Raw genomic sequence first — 12683 nt, forward strand, 5'->3', positions numbered from 1 at the left:
TTATCTGTCGGAAAGATATCAGTTTGTCTCTGTGAATGGTTTGTCCTCTGACAAATCAACTGTAAATTTCGGTGTTCTCAAGGTTCCGTTTTAGGACCACTATTGTTTTCACCATATATTTTACCTACCTCTTGGGGATGAAATTCGAAAACATAATGTTAACTTTCACTGCTATGCGGATGACACACAGCTGTACATTTCAATGAAACATGGTGAAGCCCCAAAATCGCCCTCGCTAGAAGCCTGTGTTTCAGACATAAGGAAGTGGATGGCTGCAAACTTTCGACTTTAAACTCGGACAAAACAGAGATGCTTGTTCTAGGTCCCAAGAAACAAAGAGATCTTCTGTTGAATCTGAGAATTCATCAAAATGGTTGTACAGTCGTCTCAAATAAAACTGTGAAGGACCTCGGCGTTACTCTGGACCCTGATCTCTCTTTTGACAAACATATCAAGACTGTTTCAAGGACAGCTTTTTTCCATCTACGTAACATTGCAAAAATCAGAAACCTTCTGTCCAAAAATGATGCAGAAAAATTAATCCATGCTTTTGTTACTATGTTAGACTACTGCAATGCTCTACTTTCTAGCTACCCTGATAAAGCACTAAATAAACTTCAGTTAGTGCTAAATGCGGCTGCTAGAATCCTGACTTGAACCCCAAAATTTGATCATATTACTCCAGTGCTAGCCTCCCTACACTGGCTTCCTGTCAAGGCAAGGGCTGATTTCAAGGTTTTACTGCTAACCTACAAAGCATTAAATGGGCTTGCTCCTACCTATCTCTCTGATTTGGTCCTGCAATACATACCTACACGTACGCTATGGTCACAAGACGTCCCTAGAATTTCTAAGCAAACAGCTGGAGGCAGGGCTTTCTCCTATTCAGCACTTTGAGATATCAGCTGATGTACGAAGGGCTATATAAATACATTTGATTTGATTTGTCAAATCTACAATATCTATTTCAGAAGAACAGAAAAACATACTCTGAGTTGTCCTTGTGTTAGGTCCTGATCTGGCTATGCCTAATGGCTGTGGGCTACACTAGTTTGTTTATCAGACAAGATTTACTTAGAATTCCGTGGCTTTATTTTATATTATGTTATAGTCTGAAGAATACAATTGAACAAAGCTGAATAAAATAGAAAGGATATTTTCTCCAAACGATTTGAGGGAGTGCTATTCTGTGTTGAGCCGTTAACAAAGAAATAGGTACTCCTACTGTATATGCTTAATTTAGAGTTATTAATGTAACTTTAGTTGTTCTACAAACGTTGAGGAATACGTTGTAAGGCTACATGATGCGACTCTAATGATGATTTGGAAAAAGTCACTTGAAAGGTATGATCTCTGCTTTATTTTTTGCGCAGGCTGTACACACTTCATCAGTCTCGTATTCACAATTTGACAAGCACTTAATGGTTCGAAATTCACTGCGACATCCCCTTTGTGTGGTCGTAATGCACCCTAAAAAAATCCATGTATTTTGCGGCCAGTGGCCATTGTACCCTTGGCTCAGAGTCCTGCGTTGTGCCCTTCTCCCTGAGTGCTGCGCACTCCGAAGCGCCTCTCACTCACATGGCTCTCCATCACGTGATCGGATCTTTCTCACAGGCTACAAGTGAAGACAGACACATCGGGAACGCAACTGCGCGTGTCCTACCCAATTCCGAGGTGCATATTGAAGACATTGGAAGAACTGTCCACATTCACTTTTCGTCAGCCAACAAGATGAGTAGGCCTAACGAACAGCAAAAGCACTAGCCTAGTCAATCTACTATCCCACATAGTACAAAAGTTGACCTATTATATCCCAAACATAGTCTGGGACAGTTGGGGATACGCTAGATCCCAAATTAATACACTAGCATCACATCTTTAGTGTGGCTGATAAACTATTAGGTAATTTCTTCACATTATAAGTGCAGCACGAATACGGCAGTAGGCTATAAGCGCAAATGTTCCATTAGTGGGAAAGCACCATTATCAAAAGTGACCGCAAATCTTGTCTTTACCTATACTAAATATATGAAAATATATGTATGAAATTTGTTTTGATTTATCATGCACCTGTCTCGAAACAGGGGCAGAGGAAAAAATACATGTCATCAACAAATACATGTCATCTACATACACTTAGGTTGTAGTCATTAAAACCAGTTTTTCAACCATTCGCAAATTTCTTGTTAGTCAGTTGGGACATCTACTTTTGAGACCGTGTCATTTTTCCAACAATTGTTTACAGACAGATTATTTCACTTATAATTCATTGTATCACAATTCCAGTGGGTCAGAAGTTTACATACACTAAATTGACTGTGCCTTTAAACAGCTTGGAATATTCCAGAAAATTCTGATAGGCTAATTGACATAATTTGAGTCAATTGGAGGTGTACCTGTGGATGTATTTCAAGGCCTACCTTCAAACTCAGTGCCTCTTTGCTTGACATCATGGGAAAATCCAAAGAAATCAGCAAGGAAATGTTTAATAGGATTAAATGTCAGAAATTGTGAAAAACTGAGTTTAAATGTATTTGGCTAAGGTGTATGTATGTAAACTTCCGACTTTAACTGCATGCACTTAAATAGCGAATCGAGGATGCTTTTTTCGTGGTTCATTTTCATGCCAGCCTGGTAGGCTATACTCCTGTTGTAAAGACAAGCAATGTGCTTAATACTAGGAAAGTTAAGAAATAAATATAGTAGACCTAGCCTAAAGAAAGCTGATGGGATCCTCCTCTTTTTAATAGAGGCCATAACTCTGTTTTCTCACGCAATTGCATAGCCTATAGAAATGTTGTACAACATGCTCTTATGAAGTGTTTGATTAGATTTTGAATACATTTGCATTGATGTCAGAGTGATTAGAGGGACAATAGAGCGCTGAGTACCAGGCAGTTAGCATGTTTGGTGGGTTACTAATGACCATCAGCAGTATCAGAGCTTGGAGAAGCCTAAGTACTGTGACTAAACGGTCATGTGGAATTTGACTGCCTTCATGACTCGTGACTGCCGGTGATATGGTCACCACAACAGCCCTAGTGATTACATGGTGGTTACATAAACTGTGAATATGTACTTACACATCCTAGACCGTGGTGGAGAGATCCAATCTGCATTGAAAGGACAGAGAGAAGATCAAAAAGAGAACCTCATTACTGTTTATGTGCTTACAGGACATCACCTAGATCATGTTACATATCAATGCAGTACATTAGTCACATTGCATCTCATAGGTCATCTCATTGATGGGGTCATACAGACTCTTTCCTCTAAAAGTGTATGGTTACAGCCTGGTTCAGGATTAGTCTGGCTGTGTGTTTATGAGCCATCTACACTACGTACAAACCACCCTCATGAGAACCACAAAGCAGAGTCTCGGCATTGCAGTTGTCCTGTAGGTCATTTGACAGTCAGTAATGAGTTGAATGAGGTGGTTTAAACCAGTGTCTCCTAATCCTGGTCCTTGAGTACCCCCAACTGTACACAGTTTCTGTTGTAGCCCTTGACAACCACACCATATTCAACACATTGAGGACTTGATGATTAGTTGACAAGTTGAATCAGGTGTGCTTGTCCAGGGTTAATATAAACATGTGTACTGTTGGGGGTACTGGAGGACCAGGGTCTGGAAACACTGGTTTAAACAACAGAGGTGAAATCTAGTCCTCCAGGTCTACAGTAGCAGTGGGACAGATACAGGTAACTGACTAAATAAAGGACAGCAACATCCACCAGAACAGCTTCAGTGTATAGATTCTACAAGTGTCAGGAAGTATATTGGAGGGATGTGACTCCATTCTTCAACGAGAAATTACATAATTTGGTGCTTTGTTGATGGTGGTGGAAAACTCTGTCTCAGGCACCACTCTAGAATCTTGCATAAGTGTTCCATTGGGTTGAGATCTGGTGACTGACACAGACACAATGACCCTAAGCATAATGGGATGTTAATTGCTGAGTTAACTCAGGAACCACACCTGTCTGGAACCTGCTTTCAATATAGTATGTATTTACTCAAGTGTTTCCTTTATTTTGGCAGTTACCTGTAGATTGTTATAGGACGGAAGTCTAATGTGGATTTTAATGTCCAGGTTCTTCACTGTACTGTGGGTCCTCTGAGGGTTTTGATACTGCTGTTTAGTGATGATGAGGGATCATTTTTCATTGCATTACATTATAGCATGTGGTGAAGGAGTGATCGCTTTCTGCTCCACTACTGGGAGATTTAAGGAGTCCATCATCATGATAAATCAGTCCGTCTGGAGCTTCCTGGGGTATAAGGGTTAAATAACTTTAAATTCATGCGGTCACTGAGAATCTCAGGCCTTGTTCCACTCTATCGTTACATGACTGAAATGTAATTCATGGCTACAGGTACAGGCTAGGCTTCTTCACTATAGGCAGGCATTAATGAGACACATTGGTAACACGGAAGAACAACATTCAACAAACTCTCTCTCCAAGTAAGGGAAGGTTATGAGAGTTCATTCTTCATTAGACTGCAGAGGCCGAGCTCCCCACTTGTGCCATCAAACCCCTGCAACTTATCCAGAATGCCACAGCAATCTTCCCAAGCTCTCCCATGTCATGTCACCTGCTCCTCCGAACACTCCACTGGCTTCCAGTTGAAGCTCACATCCACTACAAGACCCTGTTGCTTACTTACAGAGCAGCAAGAGGAACTGCCCCTCCCTACCTTCAGGCTATGCTCAAACCCTTCATCCCAATCCGAGCACTCCGTTCCACCACCTCTGGTCTCTTGGCCGTCCCACCCTTACGAGAGGTCAGCTCCCACTCAGACCAGTCAAAGCTCTTCTCTGTCCTGGCACCCCAATGGTGGAACCAGTTTCCCTCTGATGCTGGGACAGCAGAGTCCCTTTATTGAGGAAAAATGTACTTACTGGGACTGTGAACTGTGGTTGTCTCACCCAGCTTTCTTAAGATGAATGCACTAACTGTAAGTCGCTCTGGATAAGACCATCTGCTAAATGACAAAAATGTCAAATGAGGTGGCTGACACCTCTCAAGGGCCGTGGGTGTATTAAAGTCACCAGTGTGAAGGTCTCAGAGTCAGACATGACTCATTACTCTACAGTACTACAGCCACAGAACCCTGCAGCTGCCAGTAGACTGCCAATACAGTACTACAGAAGCTCTCCTCTTTCTGTGAGGGTTTGCACACCAACAGCAGGAGAAGAGGTGATAACTTTAAATATGAAAATGTGTGAAGACAACACTATCTCTCGCTCTCTCTCTCCATGGATAAATGCACTTCTTTGGCCTGTATTTGACAAACCGAACACAATAGTTAATCGTAGTGCTATGGAGCGACACATTTCATTAAGATGACCAGTCTTTCCAGTGTAAAACCCAAGGGCATTTCCGTCATCTGCCTTGGATCAAGTGCTCTGCAAAAAGTGCTGTAGAAGAAGGGTTTTAGTTAAGTTCCTCACCGGTTTTTTGTTGCCCACTATGAGTTTCTCCACCTTCTGGACTTGAGACACATGGTCCTCGTTGGTCTTCAGCTCCCTCTTCCTGATCCTCTCATAGATTCCTACCAGAGTTTCCCTGGGGATGTCCTCCCCATCGTCCACCCCTGGGGAGGAGAGCAGACAATGGTTACACACACTCTCACTCAGAGACAAAGTCACACACACGCATGGACACAGGCGGACCGCGCATGGACCAAGGCGCACCGCGCATGGACACACACGCACCGCGCATGGACCCAGGCGCACCGCGCCTGGACACAGTCGCACCGCGCCTGGACACAGTCGCACCGCGCCTGGACACAGTCGCACCGCGCATGGACACAGTCGCACCGCGCATGGACACAGTCGCACCGCGCATGGACACAGGCGCACCGCGCATGGACACAGGCGCACCGCGCATGGACACAGGCGCACCGCGCATGGACACAGGCGCACCGCGCATGGACCCAGGCGCATCGCGCATGGACACAGTCGCACCGCGCATGGACACAGTCGCACCGCGCATGGACCCAGGCGCACCGCGCATGGACACAGTCGCACCGCGCATGGACACAGGCGCACCGCGCATGGACACAGTCGCACCGCGCCTGGACACAGTCGCACCGCGCATGGACACAGTCGCACCGCGCCTGGACACAGTCGCACCGCGCATGGACACAGTCGCACCGCGCATGGACACAGTCGCACCGCGCCTGGACACAGTCGCACCGCGCCTGGACACAGTCGCACCGCGCATGGACACAGTCGCACCGCGCATGGACACAGTCGCACCGCGCATGGACCCAGTCGCACCGCGCATGGACCCAGTCGCACCGCGCATGGACACAGTCGCACCGCGCCTGGACACAGTCGCACCGCGCATGGACACAGTCGCACCGCGCATGGACCCAGTCGCACCGCGCATGGACCCAGTCGCACCGCGCATGGACCCAGGCGCACCGCGCATGGACCCAGGCGCACCGCGCATGGACCCAGGCGCACCGCGCATGGACCCAGTCGCACCGCGCATGGACCCAGGCGCACCGCGCATGGACCCAGGCGCACCGCGCCTGGACACAGTCGCACCGCGCCTGGACACAGTCGCACCGCGCATGGACACAGGCGCACCGCGCATGGACACAGTCGCACCGCGCATGGACACAGTCGCACCGCGCATGGACACAGTCGCACCGCGCCTGGACACAGTCGCACCGCGCATGGACACAGTCGCACCGCGCATGGACACAGTCGCACCGCGCATGGACACAGTCGCACCGCGCATGGACACAGTCGCACCGCGCATGGACACAGTCGCACCGCGCCTGGACACAGTCGCACCGCGCATGGACACAGTCGCACCGCGCATGGACACAGTCGCACCGCGCATGGACACAGTCGCACCGCGCATGGACACAGTCGCACCGCGCATGGACACAGTCGCACCGCGCATGGACACAGTCGCACCGCGCCTGGACACAGTCGCACCGCGCCTGGACACAGTCGCACCGCGCATGGACACAGTCGCACCGCGCATGGACACAGGCGCACCGCGCATGGACACAGGCGCACCGCGCCTGGACACAGGCGCACACACACACGCAACTTCATGCACACACTTTGTTCTTGTCATTGAGAGGGGAAAGTAGAGTGAGATTATGAATCCCTCTTAACCAATTACTTATGGTTGTTTTTCCATTACTGACACTCATCACGATAGATTATGAATTATCCCACCATGCTTTATTTCTCAAATAAAATCTCAAATGGCATAATAAGACAAATAGTTTAATGTGCTTCTATCACACTGCTCACCCAATAATAAGAAAAGCTAATGTGATTATGCTAATGTGGTTATGCTAATGTGGTTATGCTAATGTGATTGTGTGAAGGAGCAAGTAATCAGTTGTAACACATTTCTTCACAATTCATATTTATCACTCTTTTATAACACCAACACCTTAAACAGCCCCGACTCAGTCACAGCCTGCGTTGTCAACTTCCAGAAGGCTGACAGACAGTGAAATGTCATTTTAACACACATGTGACAAATTCTTCAGATAGTCGACATGCTGCTGTCACCCTACCGGTGAAAAATATATTATTTTCATCTGTGTGTCATGAAATAGTTGCATTTGTGATTGAAATGCTGATTACAGTGCCTTGCGAAAGTATTCGGCCCCCTTGAACTTTGCGACCTTTTGCCACATTTCAGGCTTCAAACATAAAGATATAAAACTGTATTTTTTTGTGAAGAATCAACAACAAGTGGGACACAATCATGAAGTGGAACGACATTTATTGGATATTTCAAACTTTTCTAACAAATCAAAAACTGAAAAATTGGGCGTGCAAAATTATTCAGCCCCTTTACTTTCAGTGCAGCAAACTCTCTCCAGAAGTTCAGTGAGGATCTTTGAATGATCCAATGTTGACCTAAATGACTAATGATGATAAATACAATCCACCTGTGTGTAATCAAGTCTCCGTATAAATGCACCTGCACTGTGATAGACTCAGAGGTCCGTTAAAAGTGCAGAGAGCATCATGAAGAACAAGGAACACACCAGGCAGGTCCGAGATACTGTTGTGAAGAAGTTTAAAGCCGGATTTGGATACAAAAAGATTTCCCAAGCTTTAAACATCCCAAGGAGCACTGTGCAAGCGATAATATTGAAATGGAAGGAGTATCAGACCACTGCAAATCTACCAAGACCTGGCCGTCCCTCTAAACTTTCAGCTCATACAAGGAGAAGACTGATCAGAGATGCAGCCAAGAGGCCCATGATCACTCTGGATGAACTGCAGAGATCTACAGCTGAGGTGGGAGACTCTGTCCATAGGACAACAATCAGTCGTATATTGCACAAATCTGGCCTTTATGGAAGAGTGGCAAGAAGAAAGCAATTTCTTAAAGATATCCATAAAAAGTGTTGTTTAAAGTTTGCCACAAGCCACCTGGGAGACACACCAAACATGTGGAAGAAGGTGCTCTGGTCAGATGAAACCAAAATTGAACTTTTTGGCAACAATGCAAAACGTTATGTTTGGCGTAAAAGCAACACAGCTGAACACACCATCCCCACTGTCAAACATGGTGGTGGCAGCATCATGGTTTGGGCCTGCTTTTCTTCAGCAGGGACAGGGAAGATGGTTAAAATTGATGGGAAGATGGATGGAGCTTAATACAGGACCATTCTGGAAGAAAACCTGATGGAGTCTGCAAAAGACCTGAGACTGGGACGGAGATTTGTCTTCCAACAAGACAATGATCCAAAACATAAAGCAAAATCTACAATGGAATGGTTCAAAAATAAACATATCCAGGTGTTAGAATGGCCAAGTCAAAGTCCAGACCTGAATCCAATCGAGAATCTGTGGAAAGAACTGAAAACTGCTGTTCACAAATGCTCTCCATCCAACCTCACTGAGCTCGAGCTGTTTTGCAAGGAGGAATGGGAAAAATTTCCAGTCTCTCGATGTGCAAAACTGATAGAGACATACCCCAAACGACTTACAGCTGTAATCGCAGCAAAAGGTGGCGCTACAAAGTATTAACTTAAGGGGGCTGAATAATTTTGCACGACCAATTCTTCAGTTTTTGATTTGTTAAAAAAGTTTGAAATATCCAATAAATGTCGTTCCACTTCATGATTGTGTCCCACTTGTTGTTGATTCTTCACAAAAAAATACAGTTTTATATCTTTATGTTTGAAGCCTGAAATGTGGCAAAAGGTCGCAAAGTTCAAGGGGGCCGAATACTTTCGCAAGGCACTGTACGTAGCACAAATAAACAGTATTGTCGTGACACGTGTCAGAGTAGTGACATTCTGTCTGTGGACAGTGGAGCCAGTTCCAGTTGTGATTGATCATTCTCTGCCTTGCTATATTCATGCTGTGCTTAACCTCGTCCCCTGGCTACTATACACCGTGCATATAAGCCTGGTACATCAACAATTCAAAGTTGGCCTTACTGGGCGTGACCTTAGAATTCTAGTATTTGTCATAAAATGTTTGCGAATCACACAACTACGAGGCGTGGCTCTGTTCATGAGATATTATAGCGTACAGGGGAGGGTTAGGGGGAAGGTGTTGTGGGAGATGATTTGTTGGTAGGTTAAGCCGATTAAGGTAATGCCTATGTGCCAGGAGTTTCTCCCGGTCTTTCTGTAATGGCTAAACGAAGGCCAAGTTTGGCACGTTGGTCCACCAGACTCTTTGTGCATTTGGGTGGAAGTGTCTGGGAACGAGATTATGTTGAACTGGAGTGGATGTGTGTTTTCTTATTTTCTACAGATACATGATAGTGGAACATGCTCAAGTGTTTTTTATTCAATATGCATTGTTGAAAGGGTGAAGCAATCGTTTTGTGAATGTCCCGCACTCACTTTATGCAGTTTTTATTTTCTCTTAAGTATTTAGAGGACAAAGTCTCAGTTTTGACTTCAGAAACCCTGACATTTCCCCTTCTCTCTCTCACCTCTGAGATTCTTAACGAAGTCCTCCAGCTTCATCTTCCTCTCTGGCTTGACGTTGGGGCTGTACATATCCGTGTTGAGGAGGATGATGGCGAAAGCCAGGATGAAGATGGTGTCAGGGTTCCGGAACTGGCGCACCACCGTGGGGTTACAGATACAGTAGCGCTGACTGGAACACAGACAAACAGGAAAGAGAGATGACATCACATGAATGTCATGAAAGAGTTATGGAGACGTTTGATGTAGAGAGCCATCATAGAATGCAGCAGAATGTTAAAAGCCTTATAGTCCACACAATGTGGACATTTGTCTTGTTGACTTGCTGGTGAAAACATGTTCAGGCCAGGATACAATGCATCAGAGCATGGTCAATAACTGTCACCATGGTGTGTGTACCATGCCATCATATTGCAGTATCGTGTGTGTACCATGCCATCATATTGCAGTATCGTGTGTGTACCATGCCATCATATTGCAGTATCGTGTGTGTACCATGCCATCATATTGCAGTATCGTGTGTGTACCATGCCGTCATATTGCAGTATCGTGTGTGTACCATGCCATCATATTGCAGTATCGTGTGTGTACCATGCCGTCATATTGCAGTATCGTGTGTGTACCATGCCATCATATTGCAGTATCATGTGTGTACCATGCCATCATATTGCAGTATCGTGTGTGTACCATGCCATCATATTGCAGTATCGTGTGTGTACCATGCCATCATATTGCAGTATCGTGTGTGTACCATGCCATCATATTGCAGTATCGTGTGTGTACCATGCCATCATATTGCAGTATCGTGTGTGTACCATGCCGTCATATTGCAGTATCGTGTGTGTACCATGCCATCATATTGCAGTATCGTGTGTGTACCATGTCATCATATTGCAGTTTCGTGTGTGTACCATGTCATCATATTGCAGTATCGTGTGTGTACCATGCCATCATATTGCAGTACCGTGTGTGTACCATGTCATCATATTGCAGTATCGTGTGTGTACCATGCCATCATATTGCAGTACCGTGTGTGTACCATGTCATCATATTGCAGTACCGTGTGTGTACCATGCCATCATATTGCAGTATCGTGTGTGTACCATGCCATCATATTGCAGTATCGTGTGTGTACCATGCCATCATATTGCAGTATCATGTGTGTACCATGCCATCATATTGCAGTATCGTGTGTGTACCATGCCATCATATTGCAGTATCGTGTGTGTACCATGCCATCATATTGCAGTATCGTGTGTGTACCATGCCATCATATTGCAGTATCGTGTGTGTACCATGCCGTCATATTGCAGTATCGTGTGTGTACCATGCCATCATATTGCAGTATCGTGTGTGTACCATGTCATCATATTGCAGTTTCGTGTGTGTACCATGCCATCATATTGCAGTATCGTGTGTGTACCATGCCATCATATTGCAGTATCGTGTGTGTACCATGCCATCATATTGCAGTATCGTGTGTGTACCATGCCATCATATTGCAGTATCGTGTGTGTACCATGCCATCATATTGCAGTATCATGTGTGTACCATGTCATCATATTGCAGTATTGTGTGTGTACCATGTCATCATATTGCAGTATCGTGTGTGTACCATGCCATCATATTGCAGTATCGTGTGTGTACCATGCCATCATATTGCAGTATCGTGTGTGTACCATGTCATCATATTGCAGTATTGTGTGTGTACCATGTCATCATATTGCAGTATCGTGTGTGTACCATGTCATCATATTGCAGTATTGTGTGTGTACCATGTCATCATATTGCAGTATCGTGTGTGTACCAGTCCTTTAGCCAACATGGTGTTGTGAGCAAAGCTATCAGTGACTTGCATTTCCATGACTTTGGTCAACGTCAGAGGAACTCTATTTGAAAATGTAATACAAAATAGCAAATAACGTCTCGCTCGTGACATATTTTACAAAAATATTGTGCAGTACTCTAGCCATTACAGTAATGCTAAAACAGATCTGTGTACCCCTCTTGGCCAAACCCCTTCAGTATATGCTTCTCTCACCGGTGTGTATCTTTATTCCAGTACATCCTTAACCTATGTACTCTCCTCTGTTGTCTCACCTGTAGGCTTCAATCAGGCGCTCCACCTTCTGGGCCTCTCCCTGGACCCGGATGTGATTCTGGAACTTCCTCAGTGCCTCGTCCAGCTCCATCGACGAGAAATCCATTTCATCTACCACACAGCTGGAACACACAACCAACCAACCAACCACACAACCAACAATTAATTCACTAACCCAAAAATATATCGTTGATCAATGATTTGTCTAGTATCTCATTTACTTCCCATATTTAAAAAAACAGATCACAGGGGCATTCTGTGCACAGCAGTTAAAGATTTGTCTAAATCTGACAGGTAACTCCCTAATAGTCCTTTGATAATGACACAAATCAGCCATCTTTGTTTAATATGTTGAATTTTAATGGCCACAATGTTAGTGCCAACTGTTCCAAGGCAATAACCTCTCAGTTAGGAGAAACATTTGGAGCAGTGAGTGTGAAGATGGAGGATAGTTTGCTGAACTCTGTACAGTTCATCTATTGTTCTGGCCTGTCCTACAGTATAACGCTCTCTGTGCAAGGCACTGGAATAACAGGGTTATTCCCCTGTGACCTCCCACTCCATGGTGGATTGATAGACTATAAAGAGTGTCCAGAGATTTTCCTGGTCAGGTCACATGACCTGGCCTTTAAA

At 45.1% G+C, this 12683-nt stretch overlaps 1 protein-coding gene across 9 annotated transcripts in view; it reads right to left on the reverse strand.

Annotated features, from left to right (window-relative positions):
• LOC110492417 (IQ motif and SEC7 domain-containing protein 1) overlaps window positions 1-12683 on the reverse strand; it is a 244928-nt gene that overhangs the window by 24515 nt on the left and 207730 nt on the right. For all 9 annotated transcript variants that reach the window (XM_021566717.2, XM_021566720.2, XM_021566722.2 and 6 more), the window contains 4 exons: window positions 12050-12172; window positions 9955-10121; window positions 5460-5602; window positions 3087-3116 (listed from right to left, as the gene is read on the reverse strand). In XM_021566717.2, coding sequence (XP_021422392.1) covers window positions 3087-3116; window positions 5460-5602; window positions 9955-10121; window positions 12050-12172 — 463 coding nt within the window. The remainder of the gene's footprint in view (window positions 1-3086; window positions 3117-5459; window positions 5603-9954; window positions 10122-12049; window positions 12173-12683) is intronic.

The sequence above is a fragment of the Oncorhynchus mykiss genome, chromosome 16 (genome assembly GCF_013265735.2).
Source record: "Oncorhynchus mykiss isolate Arlee chromosome 16, USDA_OmykA_1.1, whole genome shotgun sequence".
NCBI classification, from domain to species: Eukaryota; Metazoa; Chordata; class Actinopteri; order Salmoniformes; family Salmonidae; genus Oncorhynchus; species Oncorhynchus mykiss.